The sequence below is a fragment of the Dicentrarchus labrax genome, unplaced genomic scaffold (genome assembly GCF_905237075.1).
Source record: "Dicentrarchus labrax unplaced genomic scaffold, dlabrax2021, whole genome shotgun sequence".
NCBI classification, from domain to species: Eukaryota; Metazoa; Chordata; class Actinopteri; family Moronidae; genus Dicentrarchus; species Dicentrarchus labrax.
The window spans coordinates 5,145,677-5,162,665 of NW_026136713.1; the positions used below are offsets into that span (position 1 = coordinate 5,145,677).

The following is a 16,989-nucleotide window of genomic DNA, read 5'->3' on the forward strand; positions in this document are numbered from 1 at the left end:
AGAAGCAGAGTAATGCACTGCTGAATACAGGGTAAGAAAAGTAGAAAAATGCATTTTAGTCAAATAAAAAAATCAATTCATATATAAAAATATAAAAAATCTATAAGCAGTTTAAGTCAGATGAGAGAAGGGGCGAGAACTTCTACTCTCCTTTAGTACCATTCTTTGCTTGTTATTTCAATGACGAAATACTCTCCAGTTCTGATATAACTGATGCAGCATCTACACTAACCTCCTTGTAGTTTTTGGACGAACAGTCACTGTGCGTCACACTGCTAGTACTTCCTCAAAGGACACCGATTGGTCCAAACCACTGTGGTTCAGGCACACGCTTGAAGCCTGGCAAGATGGATTCAGGCATTATGTTATGATTTTGTGATCTCGCTAATCCAGCTGCCTCACGATGACGTGACAGAAATGAAGCTGAGCATATTGATATATAGCCCCCTAGTGGCTGGCTGCAGTATAGGTCATAAAACCTGCCCCCTCCATGTGTGCTGATGGGACATGGGCCAAATTACAAAATCAAAGAAATGATGGAAGATGGTCTCTGTCATTTTAGGTAGTTTTTAACACGCTGATGTATGTAAATGTTAATTCTTTTAAATCATTTATTTGATGCTTTTTCCTCATGATTGACGACTGAGGCCTGATCGTGAATGAATCTGCTAGGTGTATGGTCGGGACCGAGATACCGCTCCAACCCTGATCACTTCTGCATAGACTCTGGCTCAAAATGACTTCACCACAATATGGCCTGGGATAATTTGACTCCATTTTTGTTCATACTTATATACTTATATGTATGGTCTAAACCTTTAATTTCAGAGCAATCATACTTATATACATATTTGTAATGGCATTCGAAAGTGTGTCAGATTAAATTGGTCATGTTGTATAATGTTTCTGTGAGACGGAATTGCTGTGTGTGAGTGTCCAGGTATTTGTATGTGTGTGCACGCCCTCGGCTTGCTTACACGCTGGTAATGGCTGCTTGCGGCTACTGCATATTAATTAATGTTGTTATACTTCATTTATAATTTATATGGTAATATTTAAGAGCTGGGATTTTGATTTTGCTTTATTTAGTAGGTGCTTTTATATTGCTAAATAATAAAGCAGTTGTTGCAAATGTTCTTTAGCACAAGTGCTGTTAGACTGAATCATATTTTTACACCAACTTACTTAGTTCCCTATGATTGTTCCATTTCTTGGCTCTGCATTTTGCAGATCTCTGAAAAGTCAATAAGTCAAGTAAGGTTTTGGGTCTCTTGGATCTAGAAATGTCAAATGAAGTGTGTCCCTTAGAGGTGTCAGGTGAAATAGCCTCAGCTATGTGATAAGGTGTAACTTTGAAGTTGTGAATGAGGTTAGAGGCAAGAGTCAACCTCTGCAGGCTATTACTACCCCCCCTGATCACTGAGCATCTCTCCTGTCTATTACACTCACACAAGTCGTTTCCTTTCCCTGTCTCTAGATGGTCCTTGTTTTTGCAAATGCACTGGCTTGGAGTATTTGACATTATAATACAATTCAGTTAAGTCCCCGTATAATTATGTTGATATTATATCTGTTTGTAGTTACTTGTTCGGTCAGTTGATTTCTGCAAGCGCTGGGCATTGAGATAGAGGACAGTAATTGAGTATAAAATAAATGCAGTTTTATCAGTCATTTAGGTACTTGCAGTCATTAGTCAACTGTAATTAATTAACTGTTGTACCAGCAAGTGTGGCCTTCACAAAGATACCAAAGACTATGCATCTGTTAATTTACTTTGATGAGCGTAGAGCTTTGGATCGAGTTTTTCACTCAAAAATATCCTCCAGCTTTATCTACTTCACACAACAGCTCACTTATTCACCAACCCCGCCAGCACTGACAATAGTACGGGCAAACACACATGAAAACAGACAACACACACGCGACCCCTCAGGCTGTGGTCACTCAACTCCCATCGGTGTCTTTCATGCACAGAATGCTTTTGCCTTATTTTAAAAAAGATAGGCTCTCCAACCACCCACCTGTACACCCCTAACTCATACCTTTCTGTTGCTTGTGTGACACCAGAAACGTGTCATCAACAATACCAAAAAAAAAATATGTCTTGGCAGGAGAAATGGCCATCTTTAAGCAAGTGCATGACAAGCATTTAGATGGTTGATTGTTGGGAGAGAGGAGGTAAGCCATGGCGCTCCTGTGAGTTCCTTATTCATTTTATTGCAGAGGGCAGAGACTCACATATAGTACCAGCACATCGCCCTGACTGATTTCCTCAGCACTTCCTGGGGAATTGTCATCACCCCGGGTCAATGTCTAAACTTTCCCATGCATCAAAATATATTGTAATTGACTCCATTTGTAATTCCTCCAGAGATCTGGCACTGGGCTGTAGCTCTGATGGCTGCCGAAAGCAATAAAGTCTCACAGACATGACCCTCATTGTAAACAAGGCCTCCTTCCAGAGTGTGAGGTACAGTGAAGTGCGGTTTTTCGGTGTCTGGCTGTACTTTTGCTCTTTGGCTCCAGCCCATACTTGCCTTCAAATGTTGTAATTTCAGAGTTCTGTTAATATTAGTTCCTTTGTCATATTTTATTCGTCTTGGGTTAATGCCCATGTGCTCCACTCCTTTCCATTATAGATGTTGCAGTTTTAGAATATTGGATGACCCAATAGTAAATATAAAGGAGGGTTGTTGTTTTTTTCAACCTAGTTTTTATAGATGTCCGTGTTGGCTGGGAAAGCGATACAGTAAATATTGCATTACAATGTACACTACATTATATATACACTGTAATGCAGTGTGCTGTAGCTGTAATAATGAATATTACAGTAATTAATATAATAGCACTGCTAATCTGTTGTAAGTAATGTATGTATTCTGTCGTGGTAATAATAATGTAATGATGAAGGCCCTCATTGTTTCTCATTCAAGTTTTTTAACAGTACAACATTAAATTATATATAATAATTCCCTCCCTAATATTAATTGCATCGTGATTTATTGAAAAGGCTGGAGTCTTTGATCATTGTTGCAGTAGGCCTTTACAGATTAACCATTACGTATTTTAACCCTATGGTTTTGCTCTTGGTGGGTGGGGGGGCATCAACTCTAATCAGTAACCAAATCCTTCATTATGATAACAGTTCTTTTACATGGAGGATTTAAGGAAAATGCAAATTAAAAGAGGAAATAGAGCAAAAGTAAATAGGATTTACCCATTTATGTGCACGCAATTAATACAACATTGATGGGAAATTGCAATTGTGATTGTTTGTGCATAGTGTGGATTTGCGTCCTCTGAGTAAAATTAATTGCATTGTCTGCCAACGACATTGTCTATTTTCTGGTATGATGTAACAATATAATTATTCTGTATGTGTTATTATTATTTATAAGGGAACATGTAGTGCATTTAATTATTTACAAATAGATAAGTAACTTGAATATTTTTTTTTCAGTGCTGAAAACCAAAACAAGCTGATAAATAGCAGCATAATGTTTACAGTTAAAACTGTGCCATGAGGTTTCCTCATTTCCTTTGTTTATGCTGTCCATTAGATTTCCTCATTTGCCACTGTCTCCTGCCTGCTGTTTTTAACATCACATGATCCGAGGTAATCAGAAAGAACAATGTGACTGCTTTGTCACAGCAACAATATTATTTTCACTCCTGCAACTGGAGCTGCTTTGATTCCTGCTGAAAGGGGAACACATAAAGTTGTGTTTATCCTTTTGTCTCTTTCCTCTGCTGTACTCTAGTCTGCCTCCCACTTCATCTCATGTTCACTTTAAGGTGCCACCAACAGTTAAAAAAAAAAAAAAAGACCAAGCACAATTTTTAGTGGGAAGAAAAATTAGCATTCAGTGTCATTTTAAAAAGGGGGTGGGGTATTTGAAATAACTCTAATTTGGCATAAACAGACATAAGATTCATCATTGTCTTGGCATCATCCCTGCTGGTCAATAGCCAGTTTTACCCTGATGTGATAAATATGCCCTTCAGCGGACATTATGTGTCTCTGGTCATGTGTGGAGACCTCTCAATGTCGTCCTTTCTTTACACCCTATATTGTATTATGCAAAGGGGTTGTAAGAGGCCTGAGGAATAGATAACAAGCTTGGGGAAGATTACTTCTTCTAGGCTCTTAAAGGTTTTAAAGTCAATAATAGATCTATATAGAGCTTGATAGTTTTTATATGATTGAAGTGCTGACATTATCTTGGTCACACATTCCCCCCCTCAAACAAACAGACTTACAAATAGTCAATAGAAACATAGACTTGTTCAGCTATTAATGGTATGCTCATTTATTATTGTTGGAATTATTAGCCACGCTAGGCATGTGTCTCTGGGGATGGAAATGCTGGTTGATGGGTCAGTTGGTTTGTCTTTAGCTCAGAATGATGGATTTTGCCCAGTCTCTTGTACAGACTCTTGTATACTCTGACTCTGTTTTTTCCCTTACTCTCAGATCCTCCTATAACTTCTCAAATAGCTTTAACTTTGTATCATGTTTTTAGGTCTTGATTATGCAAGGGAAAACCATTTTAGCCAATATTTTGAACATTTCCAGCAATAAACCTGTGTTCTGATAATTCAACCAACCGATCTTCTCCTTTCCATGCTCCTCTACCAATATTAACGGATCAATTTAATGTTGTTGTGGATTGTGAAGACTGTGTTTTTTGTTTTGGAGCCCCCTACTGGTAGTCTGTATACAGCAGTGTTTATTAAATTGTTTATAGCCAATAATCTGGTAAGAGCAGTATAAACATTCACATGGACCACAAACTGTTTACCACATTTACTTACTGCATGTTAAATAGATTATTATCACATCACACAGCTATTCATATTAGTGTATATTAGTATATATACACTATCTCTCTCTCTCTCTCTCTCTCTCTCTCTCTCTCTCTCTCTCTCTCTCTCTCTCCTGTTTATATTTATGCATCTCATCTGTGTGTCCTGTTTGTCTTTCTCTCTTCCTAATCTCACCCAGAAACATACACTTGGCTAAGGTGATGAATGCATTTATGAACGACCTTCTCCTTTGGTTTTATGTTGCATTTGTCTTTGTTTTCACAAGTGTTTAGATTATTTAAAACTTGATCTTTTATTCTGCGTTGGCAGCCACGTTCAAAATAAATCTCAATTTCCTTTGTAACCTTTGGCGGCATTGCAAGAGCACTGGATGAAAGATTGGTATTATTTGTCTATAAATCAAAATGAAAATTGCCCCCTTCTACAAATGACTGCATATAAAGTTGACATCTTCACATTATAGCGGTTGATTTGGTGTCGTGAGCCACACAGTATTTTTTCCCTGGCAGTTTATTTGAAGGAAACGGGGCAGAGCTTAATGAAATACTTTTTTTGGTCTGCCTTTTGTTCATGGGAATGAGTAATTCATCAATGGCCGGTATTACAGAGCTCACATCAATAACTGAAGGATGTTGACCAAAGAGTTTTTTTATGCGGTCTGTTATTCATACAAGTCTTGTCTTTCAAATAGGTTCTGTCTTTCTTGCATTCTTTTGTGTCCCCCCTGCATCACTCAACCGCAATTATTTATTTTGTTTGACAGGAACGTAGCCAACTAAAGCACACAGCAGACAACTTAAAGATATGACGTGTTTCTTCTGGCATAAGGCATTACCTCAGAAGAAATTGTGTATGTGCTGGCTTGGGGAACCTGGAGACAGCTATTTTTTTATGTGTCATTGAAAGACAGTGGAAAGCCTTGCTAGAAGGCCAGCAGTCATTAGAATAATTTTACATGTTTCAGAAATCTTCTCTGTCTGGAAAGATGGAATATACAACCCTCTCTATCCCTTCTGTTTCTTCTGCGATCCACTTGAAATGTGTATCCAGAAGATACCAGAGTTGCCATGTTTTGTACCCTGGAAATAGCATTATTTTTTAGGTAATTTTACTAATGATATCCCAAAAGAATATGTGCTAGATTCTGTAGACACTGGATTATTAGGGCGAAAAAGGGATAGTAAAAATAATGCATATGTATTTCTCAAAAGTATAAAAATCAGAAAAAAAACAAATAAATATTTTATGAAGACAAAAACGTATGCACTTCAGCTGCCACATGTATGTATGTGTATGTGTTCCAGTTTGTCTCAGTGATAAGTAGTTCCCACGTGAACATAATCTCTATTCTAGTCCCATGCTTTCACTCTGATCCTGTAAATGGCTCCCTTGTAACACCATCGCAGTTAGCTGGAGCCACTGCTTCGTGGCTACCATGGTTACTATGATCAGTGTTACAGCCACATAATTACTCAGCACAATTACTCATGCCATAAGCAACTATCACAAGCCACAATGAATGACGAAGACCTTCCCGTGGCTCGATACATTCATGTGAATGTAACTCTTTCTTTTCTTGCATCCATCTGTCCACCTACCACACTGTTCATTTTCCCTTTGCACCATTAGTGAGGCTGAGATCATAGTGACAAGAGCATGTGGATCTCAGAGGCCCCATCAGTGGAGAAACGGGCTATGTGATAGTGTGGTTTTCTCACTGTCATCCCCAGGAGTCAGTTCTGTGAGAATTGAAGAAGAGGGATTGCGAAACTCCCAGTCACTGGATCCGTCTAGCCAGTCAGCTAGCTGCAAAGTCTAATAATTACAGTGACCTCACCCCTTACTCTTATTGTATTGCTTCTTGAGAACTCACAGCAGGCAGTTTGTGTGTATCTATGTTCGTGTCTGTTTGTGTGTGCTTTCCAGTGGGAGCACACGTCGAATACCTTTGGTATTAGTGTCGAAGGTTGTTTCAGTGTGTTGGAAGTGCATGCAATCCGCAATCTTGCCATATCATCTCATTGTCAGAAAATGAGAAAAAGAGCAAATCCAAGCTATGGAATTGATGTAAAGCAAGACAAGGCTGACCCTGGTGTCACCAACGCCGCATCTCTTGATAGCTTGTCCATTACGCCCCTCCTCACTCCCTCAGCTCTTCAATTACAGTCTAGTGGATAGACTAACCTTGCAGATGTGAAGGTAGTGTAGGCTAAAAATACAAGCTTTGATTATTGGTGCCTATTTTGGTTATCAGCCAGTGCTTGAAGCAAATTAAAGCAACTAGCTGCAAAATAGGATGGACCAGTTGCTGTTCATGCATGATGCAAACTTTTGGTGATGATTGGCCAAAGGTTGGACATTCATCATTTTTTCATTGACTCATGTCACTTTTAAATTATATCAGTGGCCTACATCATTCATGCAGCAGGGCATGTTTATTGTTTGTTTGTTTTTAGTTTTTTTTGTGAATATAATTGCCTTCACCCATCAGTTTGCTGGTCTTTTTGTGTTTAACCAACATGTTGAGTCAAGGTTGGAAAGTTGGTCTTTCATTCATAGGGGTGTGGACTTGAGGCACATGCCTTGGACTCAACAATGTTAGCTTTAAACATAAGGATTAACAAAAGAGTTTATTAGACTTTGGCAGTGGTCTCCGCTCTCTTGTTTTTGTCATGTTTCTATCTTTTGTCAAAATGTTCAGTGTTGTGCCTCAAAGGCCAAGGGCTTTGGTTGTAAAAGAATATCAAAAGTATTTTAAATTAAAAATAAATTTCTTGTTAGACAAAAACAGAAAGTTTTTCAATGAAGTACTCTGTATGCTAAATGCAGTAAATTTTGCAGTGAATTGACAAAGCTTGTGAAATTAAATAAAATAAATGGCTGCAATTCAGACACTCATAATATGAAGGCTTATCCTGAAGGAGGTCAAGAAACATATCTTAGTGACTGACTTTATGCATATACCTTTAAATGTTAATGTTTGTTTTTTCTTCTTCTCTGGGACCATATTTTTAGGGGAAAGAATACATACATGTATGTGTGTGCGCAAGGTTGTGTGTGTTTCGGTGTATGTGTCAATAAGACTAAACCCTTAACAAGCTAAACATGGTACTGCATCCATGCTCCTGTCCCATCTGATCCCCTAAGACGCTGCTTGCCGTTTGAAGTCTCCACTTGAAAGGGCTGATCTGAATACTGTGGATTTCACAGCAACTCTGCAAACAGTGATTACAGACTGATTAATGAGCCACACAAACACACTGTACACACATTTACACATGCCTCCTTTCTAGGCCACACACAAATGGATTATGCAGGAGTCAGTATGTCATAACACACAGTCTAACTCAGTCATATTTTTATCTAAACTTCAACAAAGTTTACAGGGATGTGAATTGTTTTCATTGCTGGAATCCTGTCAGTGAGGTGAGCCCAGAATGAGTGTTTGCTAATCAATTAATCTTTTTATCTTTTTGTCATTTTATTCTACAGTGTCCGCTGAGATCTTAAAAAGCAGTTTGACCACCATGGAACGTCACATTCAGAGGCTCGAAAACGACATTGAGAACTTCCCCAAAACAGACGACCAACAAGATAAGTTTGTGGAAAAGATGTCGATATCCTTTTTATTGTGGTCATTTTCACACCTTGCTTAATGTTATACATAGATTTTCTCCTCAAAAAAGATATTCTAGCAGATTAGAACATTGTATGTACCATTTTGTCAATAGCACTGTGTGCTGTTTGTGTTCTGCCTGGCAGTGGTGAGCAGTTTAAGTCACTTGGTGTGATGGGTGGCACCCTAGGGAACTTAGGGAATGGATCTGGCTGCCTTGCTGCGAGATGTTGATCAGATCTCCCTCTTCACTCCTCCCTCGGTCCCGAGAGTGAAATCACGCCTGTGGCTATTTTTACTGCGCTCTGCCACCGCTGTCTGTCCCCTGGGGGACTCTAATAGGGGCTCTAGCCCCTCACACCAACTTATCGCCTATCCCTGATTTCATCTCCTGACCGGCCACAAGCCTCTACACACAACCGTCCGTGCACTATCTTCTCTCATGGCACCTCTCCTGTTTCGATAACAGAGTGTTTCACTTAAACCCAAGCATCTCTGCTCCCAAATTGAATTAGCCATGTCTCTGCACTTTCTTGAATGCCCTTTCTGAGAGGAAAGGTCCTCACTGTATAGGTTTGATCAATGGTGGAAATCACTCAATAGCTTGAGGCTAGGATGCCTTTCGTGGGCAAAAAAACAAAACAGTAAAGCAGTCAGCAGTGTCTTCTTTGTTTTCCCTCGCATTATTTTGAAGATAAAGAATTACTCAAGAGTAATTGAACAAGTGAGTAGGTGTTTCCATATGCTAAGCGCTCTCATGTAAGACAGCATTTAACCTGATTTTTGCTTCCTTTTGTCTGAGATATATTAAGGCTGACTTTGCACATTGGGTGGTATAAGAGTAACAGCCTCCTAACACATTAACAATCTGCTCCCAGTCAAAGACGGGCACTTGAATTTGTATAATTAAAAAAACTGAAGCAGAGACCTCCCTGGCGGCAGCGGCTCGGGGGCAGAGCAGGCAGGCAAGAAAGCTACTCTGCCCCCCGATGTCACTATTGATTCCCAGCCTCCTTCGGGAACGAGAGGCTTGAGTGAGAGGAAATGGAGAAGTGTAGATATACTGCAGCATGGCTCTCCCTCACTGTCTGGAGTTCCTCCCCAGAGTGTGGTAGAGAGAAGCTGGCTGGCCATGACCTGAAACGCCCCACTTCCTCCTCTCTCAACCTTCTCTCCATCCCACCTGATCGAGTTTTGGTGCCAGGAAGGAGGCTTAGTAGGATTTAACAAGATCTATTTTTGTTCTTGCCTGATTTAATTCACCAGTTTGGAAAGCACTCACAAGCACATGTACTGTATTTAATTCTTCATCTGTGTTGCATTCCACTTTGAAAGTTTTTCGTACTGGTAAATTAAATAGTATTTCCCCTTCCCTTGATTGAACAAGAAGCAGAATTGCTATAGAATAGTATATGATATGAAGAAGAGATATCGAGGCACAAGAAAGGAATGAGTCAAATGATGAAAAATGCACGCTCGCTTGTTCTCATCAGTTAGCTCCCTGGAGTGTTTGATCTCCATTTCATCTCCTTTGTATAATAAAGTGATATAATTGATAACAATGTCCTCATAATAAGAAGATGTCAGCAAAATGTCACTTCCCATGTGGTATTGCATTTTGTATTTGGTGTTGATTATTTTGTCCCATGTAGAAAACACAGTTGTTTCCTCTTTCCAAGTTGTTTCTGTCTGGATGTTGATAGTACACGATAATAGGACACTAGAAGTGTGCAGTCACATTTTACTCCATGGTTTTGCAGTAGCTGTTGGTGTGTTTATTATAAACATTTGTGTGTGTGTGTGTGTGTGTGTGTGTGTGTGTGTGTGTGTGTGTCTACATGTGCGTCTCAATTTAGCCCACTTCTCTGGAGTCTGTCACCCAGGACAATATTTTCCACCACTTCTCCTCCTAAGATATTAGATGTTGGGCTGTTTTTGTGCAAGTGATAGAAAGCGCAGGCTGTGCTTGATTTGCTGAGGTTTTTAGTAGCTTAGGAAACACTCTAATCTGTGTTGCACAGCTAAGTGTTGGAACAATGACAGTGTGAAATACAGTGCTATATTCTGGGTTGACATTTCCTTTGGTACACATAAGATAGCAGAGTCAAGGCAAACATACCTTTTTAAACTTTTCCCTAGGATTAAAAAAAAAAAAAAAAAGGATGTTGGTTCCTTGAAGCATGACAGATGGAAGAACAACAACAGCTAAAAGTCATGCATTTGATGCTCGAGCAACCCTGAAAAAGTTAAGTGAAGCTCTGCTGTCTTGACTGTTGGGCACTGTGATGAATGAGTCAGTCTGCGTTTGTTGTGTGTGTGTGTGTGTGTGTGTGTGTGTGTGCATGTGTGTATGTGTGTTACAAGAGAGAAAGAGAGAGGGAGAGAGAATAATTTGCAGAGCATGTGGAGGTGAGTACATGTGCCTCTGTTTCACTGTGACTCTTGTCAGCTTTTTTTCCTGAGATTAATTTCAGGAGGCCGTAGTCACTACGAGGTATTTTAGATGTAATATTTGCCCCAAGCAGCAGTTTTAATTAAACATTCAACAATGAATTATGTTTTGTTTTGTTTTGTCTCGCCATGCAAGATTAGTGATCCTAAGATGTTTAGGCTTCAGAAATTTCAGGTTTTGTCCCATTAGAAAGGGTGATACATGTAATCTGATGGGACAACCTCAGAACAATCTGTAAAAGAAATTTACATCAACAGATCAGTAACAGTTATGAAATACAGAAAGAAAGAAAGTATGGAAAGAGAGAAAGAAAGATAGAGAAAGAGAGAAAGTAGAGCTTAGTGGAAGCACTTCATTTGGCTTTATTGATACATTTTTCTCTCTCCATTACTGTAATGTATGCAAATGACCGAATGGGGTGTTTGTTCAGCAGTTTAGTGATCTCTATCTGTCAGAAGTAATGGGGGCCCACAAAGGCTGTAGAGTTGAGGCACAAGCCCCCAGAGAGCCTTATTTCACCAGAGAGGCTATGGCTATCACATACACACTCACACACACACACACTCTTCAGTTCTGATATGATAGAGTAGTGCTGGGGGCTTAGAGCGGGACTCTGCATTCTGGAATATTAATGGTGGTGAGGTGGCTCGATGGGGGATGATGAGAGACCTGACTGAACCTTGATGGGTGCCTGGACATCTCCAATACACCCCCCGCCCGCGCGCGCGCGCCGCTGTACTTAGTGCCTTAACCCAGCCCACTGATATTTAGCTTAACCTTTTATTTCCCAGAAGGCCGGAGTCAGTGCACATCATTCTCTCCCATCTTCGCACATTGAGTGACAAGGATCTGTCTTCTGGGGCCAGTTTCATTAAGATATATTATACTGGGCTTACAAATTTATCCAGTCTTAATTTTTCTCACACAATTCTCTAATGCAAGAAGGACAGTTGAATGAATACTTAGCTTTTTACAATTTCTCTAAACATCTTACCAGTTTTAATAAATCATTTAAACTCCCGTTTTTCCTGTTTCCTGCTACTTCTTTATATATAGCTGCCATTATCTATCTATATATATTTTTTATTTTTTTTGTATTTCCTATGTGTATATGTGTTATTGTTAGACAGTCACTGAGTTTCCCCGGTAACATGTCCTTGTAGCTGTGGAATTCTTCCACAAGGCTGAGTGAATAAAGCTGAGTAGCTTGAAGCCATTCCTTGTGACCATGTTTTTAAGTTTGAAAATAAGCCTTAAATAAATAATACATTGTAAATTGTACTATTTTCTCTAGAATTCCTAGCAAATGTGCCCTTCTCAAAATACTCAAGGACTTGGCGTTATTGCCCAACTGATCAGCTTAGATATCTATCCGAAGTCTATTTGTTACATCTAAGCCACAGTCTGTCTTTGACAAACCAACTCTGATCTTGTATTGATCTTAATTACTTGTGATAATTCAGATTTCTAATATGTCTATCATACTGTTGCCCGACTTGACAATTTCCTGCCAACGCGAAGAAGCAGCTGCTTGAGCAGCGGATCTAGTAGTTATTGATACTTCTGATACCTGAATAGGAAGCCTCGAGTCCTGGGATCGTACAAAGCCCACACACCTAACAGTAACAGTTTCTCACACCAATTTAGTCCACCCACACAGGGTCAGCCCAGACACACTCTTTCCTGGCCCAGGGGCTAGCATTTAATACCACCTTTGTGGCTTTAAAATTGACAGATGCATTTTTACAGGTACCACCTTTTTTGTTTTTCTCAGATACTTCAGCCTGATTTAGTTTACACTTCAAAGGAAGAGGTTCACCACAATGTGTTTATGGATGGCCTTTGTCAAACTGCAACAGTTGGAGAGATTGTTGGCTTTAGGCTTGGTGTGTGTATAGGTGTACACAGCATTCCCTTGTATCGGGACCAGGCACTTAAGGTTAAATAAATGGTTGTTAGTGAAACAATTGTTCTATTTAGCAGGCTGCCGAGTTTAGACTGCAGAAATCCCCTGTTAACAGGCTTGTTTTGTCTGGAGAAGCACGGTGTTGTTTGGAGACGTTATCCCACTTTAGTACACCTTTATGTGTTTGAATGAGAAGTAAGTACGATTATTTACAGAATCATCATGTTTATTTCTGCATGTTTGTATATAAGAAAACTGGGTTAAAGGATGCTGGTGGCACTTTCAGCAGCTCCTTATAATTTTTAAAGCCGAAATACACAAACACCCAACCCCCTTGCCACACACACACACACACACACACACAAACACACACACACAGACATAAGCTCTCTCTTAATCACCACCTTCCTTTGAGTCCCCAACCCAACCCCCAACCAGAGTGTTTTCCTTTGCTAATGAAATTCACTGTAAACTGTGTGGCCAATTAACTGAAGCACAGACTAACCGTGGAGCCTTTTAATTATCCAAAATTCAGTGAAAACCAGTGTAAATGAGTAGAGGTCCTTAAACCAGTCTGTTTCTGTCTCCCTCACCTCAGTGTGAATGTCCAGACTTGAATAAAGCATCATAAAAGTGCAATAACTAGAACAAATCTTTCATGTTGCATTCTGCATGTCAGAGGAAATATTAAGATTTTGATTAACACATTTTAATACATGTGTGTCTGGAAAAAACAAACAAGCATTTGCTCAAACTGTAATTCTAATTATGATTATTGCAAAGAAAAAAAACACACAATGTAAATGAAAAAAGGTTGGTGATTATGTTGTCTTTCCAAGGATTTTTCTTTGTGTGGTATTTACTCAGTTCTGTCTCATTACCTTTGATGACAAATATAAAATAGAGCACATTTATATAGAGTTTTTAATTACCTTAAGTAAGACAGGAACTGGCATTGTTGCAGAGTGAGTCAATTTAATTTACTTTTAAAAGTACAAACACTGTGACACTCTAACATTTGTATTTACAGCTTTAGAACCCTTTGCGTAACTGTACCTACAGTATATCTATTATACAGTATTCTCATACTGCTCTGCCAAGATCCATACTGTACAACACCCTCCCTGTTCCATTGCAGTATACAGGCTAAAAAAAGCTATAAAAAAAAAGAAAGCAAACACAAGCATATATTTGTGTGTGTGTGTGTGTGTGTGTGTGTGTGTGTGTGTGTGTGTGTGTGTGTGTAAAAATACTGAAACTGCATTTCATTGTACTCATACTTATTGTGTGCAATCTAATCTAATAATCTAATTGAATTTAATGTAAGACAAGGAAAAAAAGAAAATCCTCACATTTAAGAAGGTGAAGCCATCTAATGTTTATCATTTTTGTTTGACAAATGACTTAAGCAAACGCCAATGAAGACGAAAAAAAAAATCCAGTGATAGATGTCACACATGTACTGCTTTCTGCTCACCAAAAAATATCATGTCGCTGTCGCCTTGTTGGCTGTTGTGTTCACTCCCAGACAGAAGACCATTTTGGTGCCCTCTGGTCATATGAGTGAATTCCCTAGAAGTTCGCCAATCAGTATCTTGTTAGGCTGTGACACTTGGCCTGATGTGGCAGCTCCATTAACCAGTAGAGTAAGCTTGCTGACAGGCAGCGTGGACTGCAGCTCCCAGAGGCATGAGGGGGTGTGGCGTTTGAGTACAGGGGGTGCACCCATGATGTAAACTGGATCTACCCCTTTGCTCCTGAGTGAACAACTGTCATATTCCACTGATAAAGCGTCCATGCCCTGCCAGTCCTGAAGGTCGTCCTTTGGGATCTGTTGCGCCCTGTTGGGATTCAGAGTTGCTCCCCTGCAATCTAAAACGATTCCTTACACACCTACTGTATACGCTTAATGCTTGTTGTGGACGGTTGATATACAGTATACAATATGCAGTACATGCGCTGTATATGAATAAGGAGAAGAGACGATGTATCTAACAGGCTAAAGTGTTCTAAACAGAAAATTCTTTGTTTAGTTAATCTGTTTTATCATCATGTCTCCAAGTGTTGCTCAGCTGCTGTAGCTTTACCCCTATTGGCCAAGGTCTCCACTGATTATTTCAGCTCTACAGAAAGTCGGGCTAAGGACCCAGTGGCAGCAGCACCAATCTGCACCTCATTACTTCCCCAAAAGGCCTGAGCTTAGTGCAGGGTAATAGACAGAGGCCCAGCCGCCCTCATTTGTCATGGGCTCCTGGGTTTGATGCAAAGCCCCCCTTGAGCACTTGTTGCTGAGCTCTAATCCTGCAGTAGACACCAGCCACGCTTCTCTGCTTAGCCATCCCTACTCTCCACCGTCATGGCTCATGATTTCACTTTCATTTGATGTTTTAATGAAATCCCTGAGACTCAGTTGAATGGCAGGCCCATTGTTGGCAAATTATTCTATCAAATGCAAGTGGAAGGGAAAACGTGACTGGAGTTATTTGTCTAGTAAATATGAGCCACTGAGGGTTTACGATGTTTTTCAGCATGTGAATCCACAATAGAAGATGAGTTAAATGATGCAGGTTGACTCACAGGAAAATGGCACATAGAATGCTGTTTACATGGTCTTGATACAGTTCTGCATTATCCATTCGTGCACTTTCTGAAATGACAAATAATAATAGTACGGCTGCCATAGATTCAAGATTCAAGAGGTTTCGCAGAAGTTAATTGTAAAATGAGTTGGATGAAATGTACTTAATGCTAGTAGTAGTGCACAGAGAGGACTTCTATACGATGACTGACATTTATTCCTGTATATTACCTGGTAGCACCCTTTGTTGTGCCATATTGCTAATAAGTGCTAAGGGAGAGCACCCAATAGGCTGGTGAAAGCTCCTTGATAAAAAGGCCTGAGTATCATTAGCAGAATTTGCTGTGTGTGCCAGTTGAAAGCCTCTCTAAAATGTAAATCAAACTAATGCCCAAACACTTCCTTTCCCCACAGTAATGTTACTCCTTTCTTGCTGATGCTGTCGAGGGAATACAGTGTTGTTCTGCTGTTTCCTACTGGGCTCTCCGTTGATTTCTAACTTTGGTCCGTGGTGGCTATCCTTCCTCTCCCTTGACAGGACCCAGGGATCATTGTGTCTGCATGACTGCGGGCCATATCTCTTACAGCATGCTCATATACGTGGCCCCCGCTAGCGATAAGCCAAACTTATTGACTGCAATCGCACACTTTGGACCAATTAGGCGCTTCATTATGCAAATAAAGTGCACTAATTGCCTCACGTTTGCTAATTGATTATACGATACGGTATATGGTCGACATTAGGGTTGACTTCTTCAGAAAGATTTGGCCTTCAACAGTTTAAGCCGTGCACTTTGTGAATAAATTAATGACAGCAAATAACACAGTGCGCCATTTACTCGGTGTGTCACTGTGCACTCATTTCTGCAAATTTGACACAATAGAAAAGTCAGAGGAGAAAGAGATCTCTAATTAATATGAATCTGTGACAGTCAGAAACACTAACAGTTACAAACGGCAATCTGATGGTAGTCAACAGGGGATTCTCCATTAATTGGCAAAATGAGGCTCATCAATCACACAGAGGGGGAATGCTGCACAGACAGTATCCTGTCAGAGTCACCCACTGTGGGGGGAGCAGCATGATGTGTATCTCAGGGACAGAGTCATGTAGAGAAGGAACAGTTTCTCTCCCTCTCTCTCTCTATCTCTCTCTTTCTCTCTCTCTCCCTCTCCCCTGACTCTGTTTCTCACCACATGTGGTTCTCAGTAGACATCTCTCCAACTCATTCTGACAGGCTTTGTTTTTCCTTGTCGCATTTCAAATGGGGATTGGCTGGCATTCTCTGCCAGTCAAGGCCGAGACAGAATTGTCAAAACACACTGTTGAATTTCAGCTTTTAGAGGATATTCTTTGCTGATGACATGTGCTGAGAGGCTTGTAACTCCATACACCCGCTTCTTATTCAAGCTCTCACAAGAATACTGGTACTGCTGATCTTCTATTCAGGAGACCTTGATAATTTTATTGGATTCAAAATAACTTAACTTTCTTTTTCCCACAACTGACATCCATCTCTGAAGTCTTAATTGGCAGGAGTCTGACGGGTTTATCCATTATCACGTCAACAGTCAAACATTAGCATGGTACGGGAGCAATGTCTGAACTC

At 40.0% G+C, this 16,989-nt stretch overlaps 1 protein-coding gene across 1 annotated transcript in view; it reads left to right on the forward strand.

Moving 5' to 3' along the window:
- diaph2 (diaphanous-related formin 2) overlaps positions 1-16,989 on the forward strand; it is a 370,395-nt gene that overhangs the window by 263,347 nt on the left and 90,059 nt on the right. Inside the window, 1 exon segment of the mRNA XM_051419022.1 lies at positions 8,320-8,444. Within this exon segment, the coding sequence (XP_051274982.1) occupies positions 8,320-8,444 (125 nt within the window).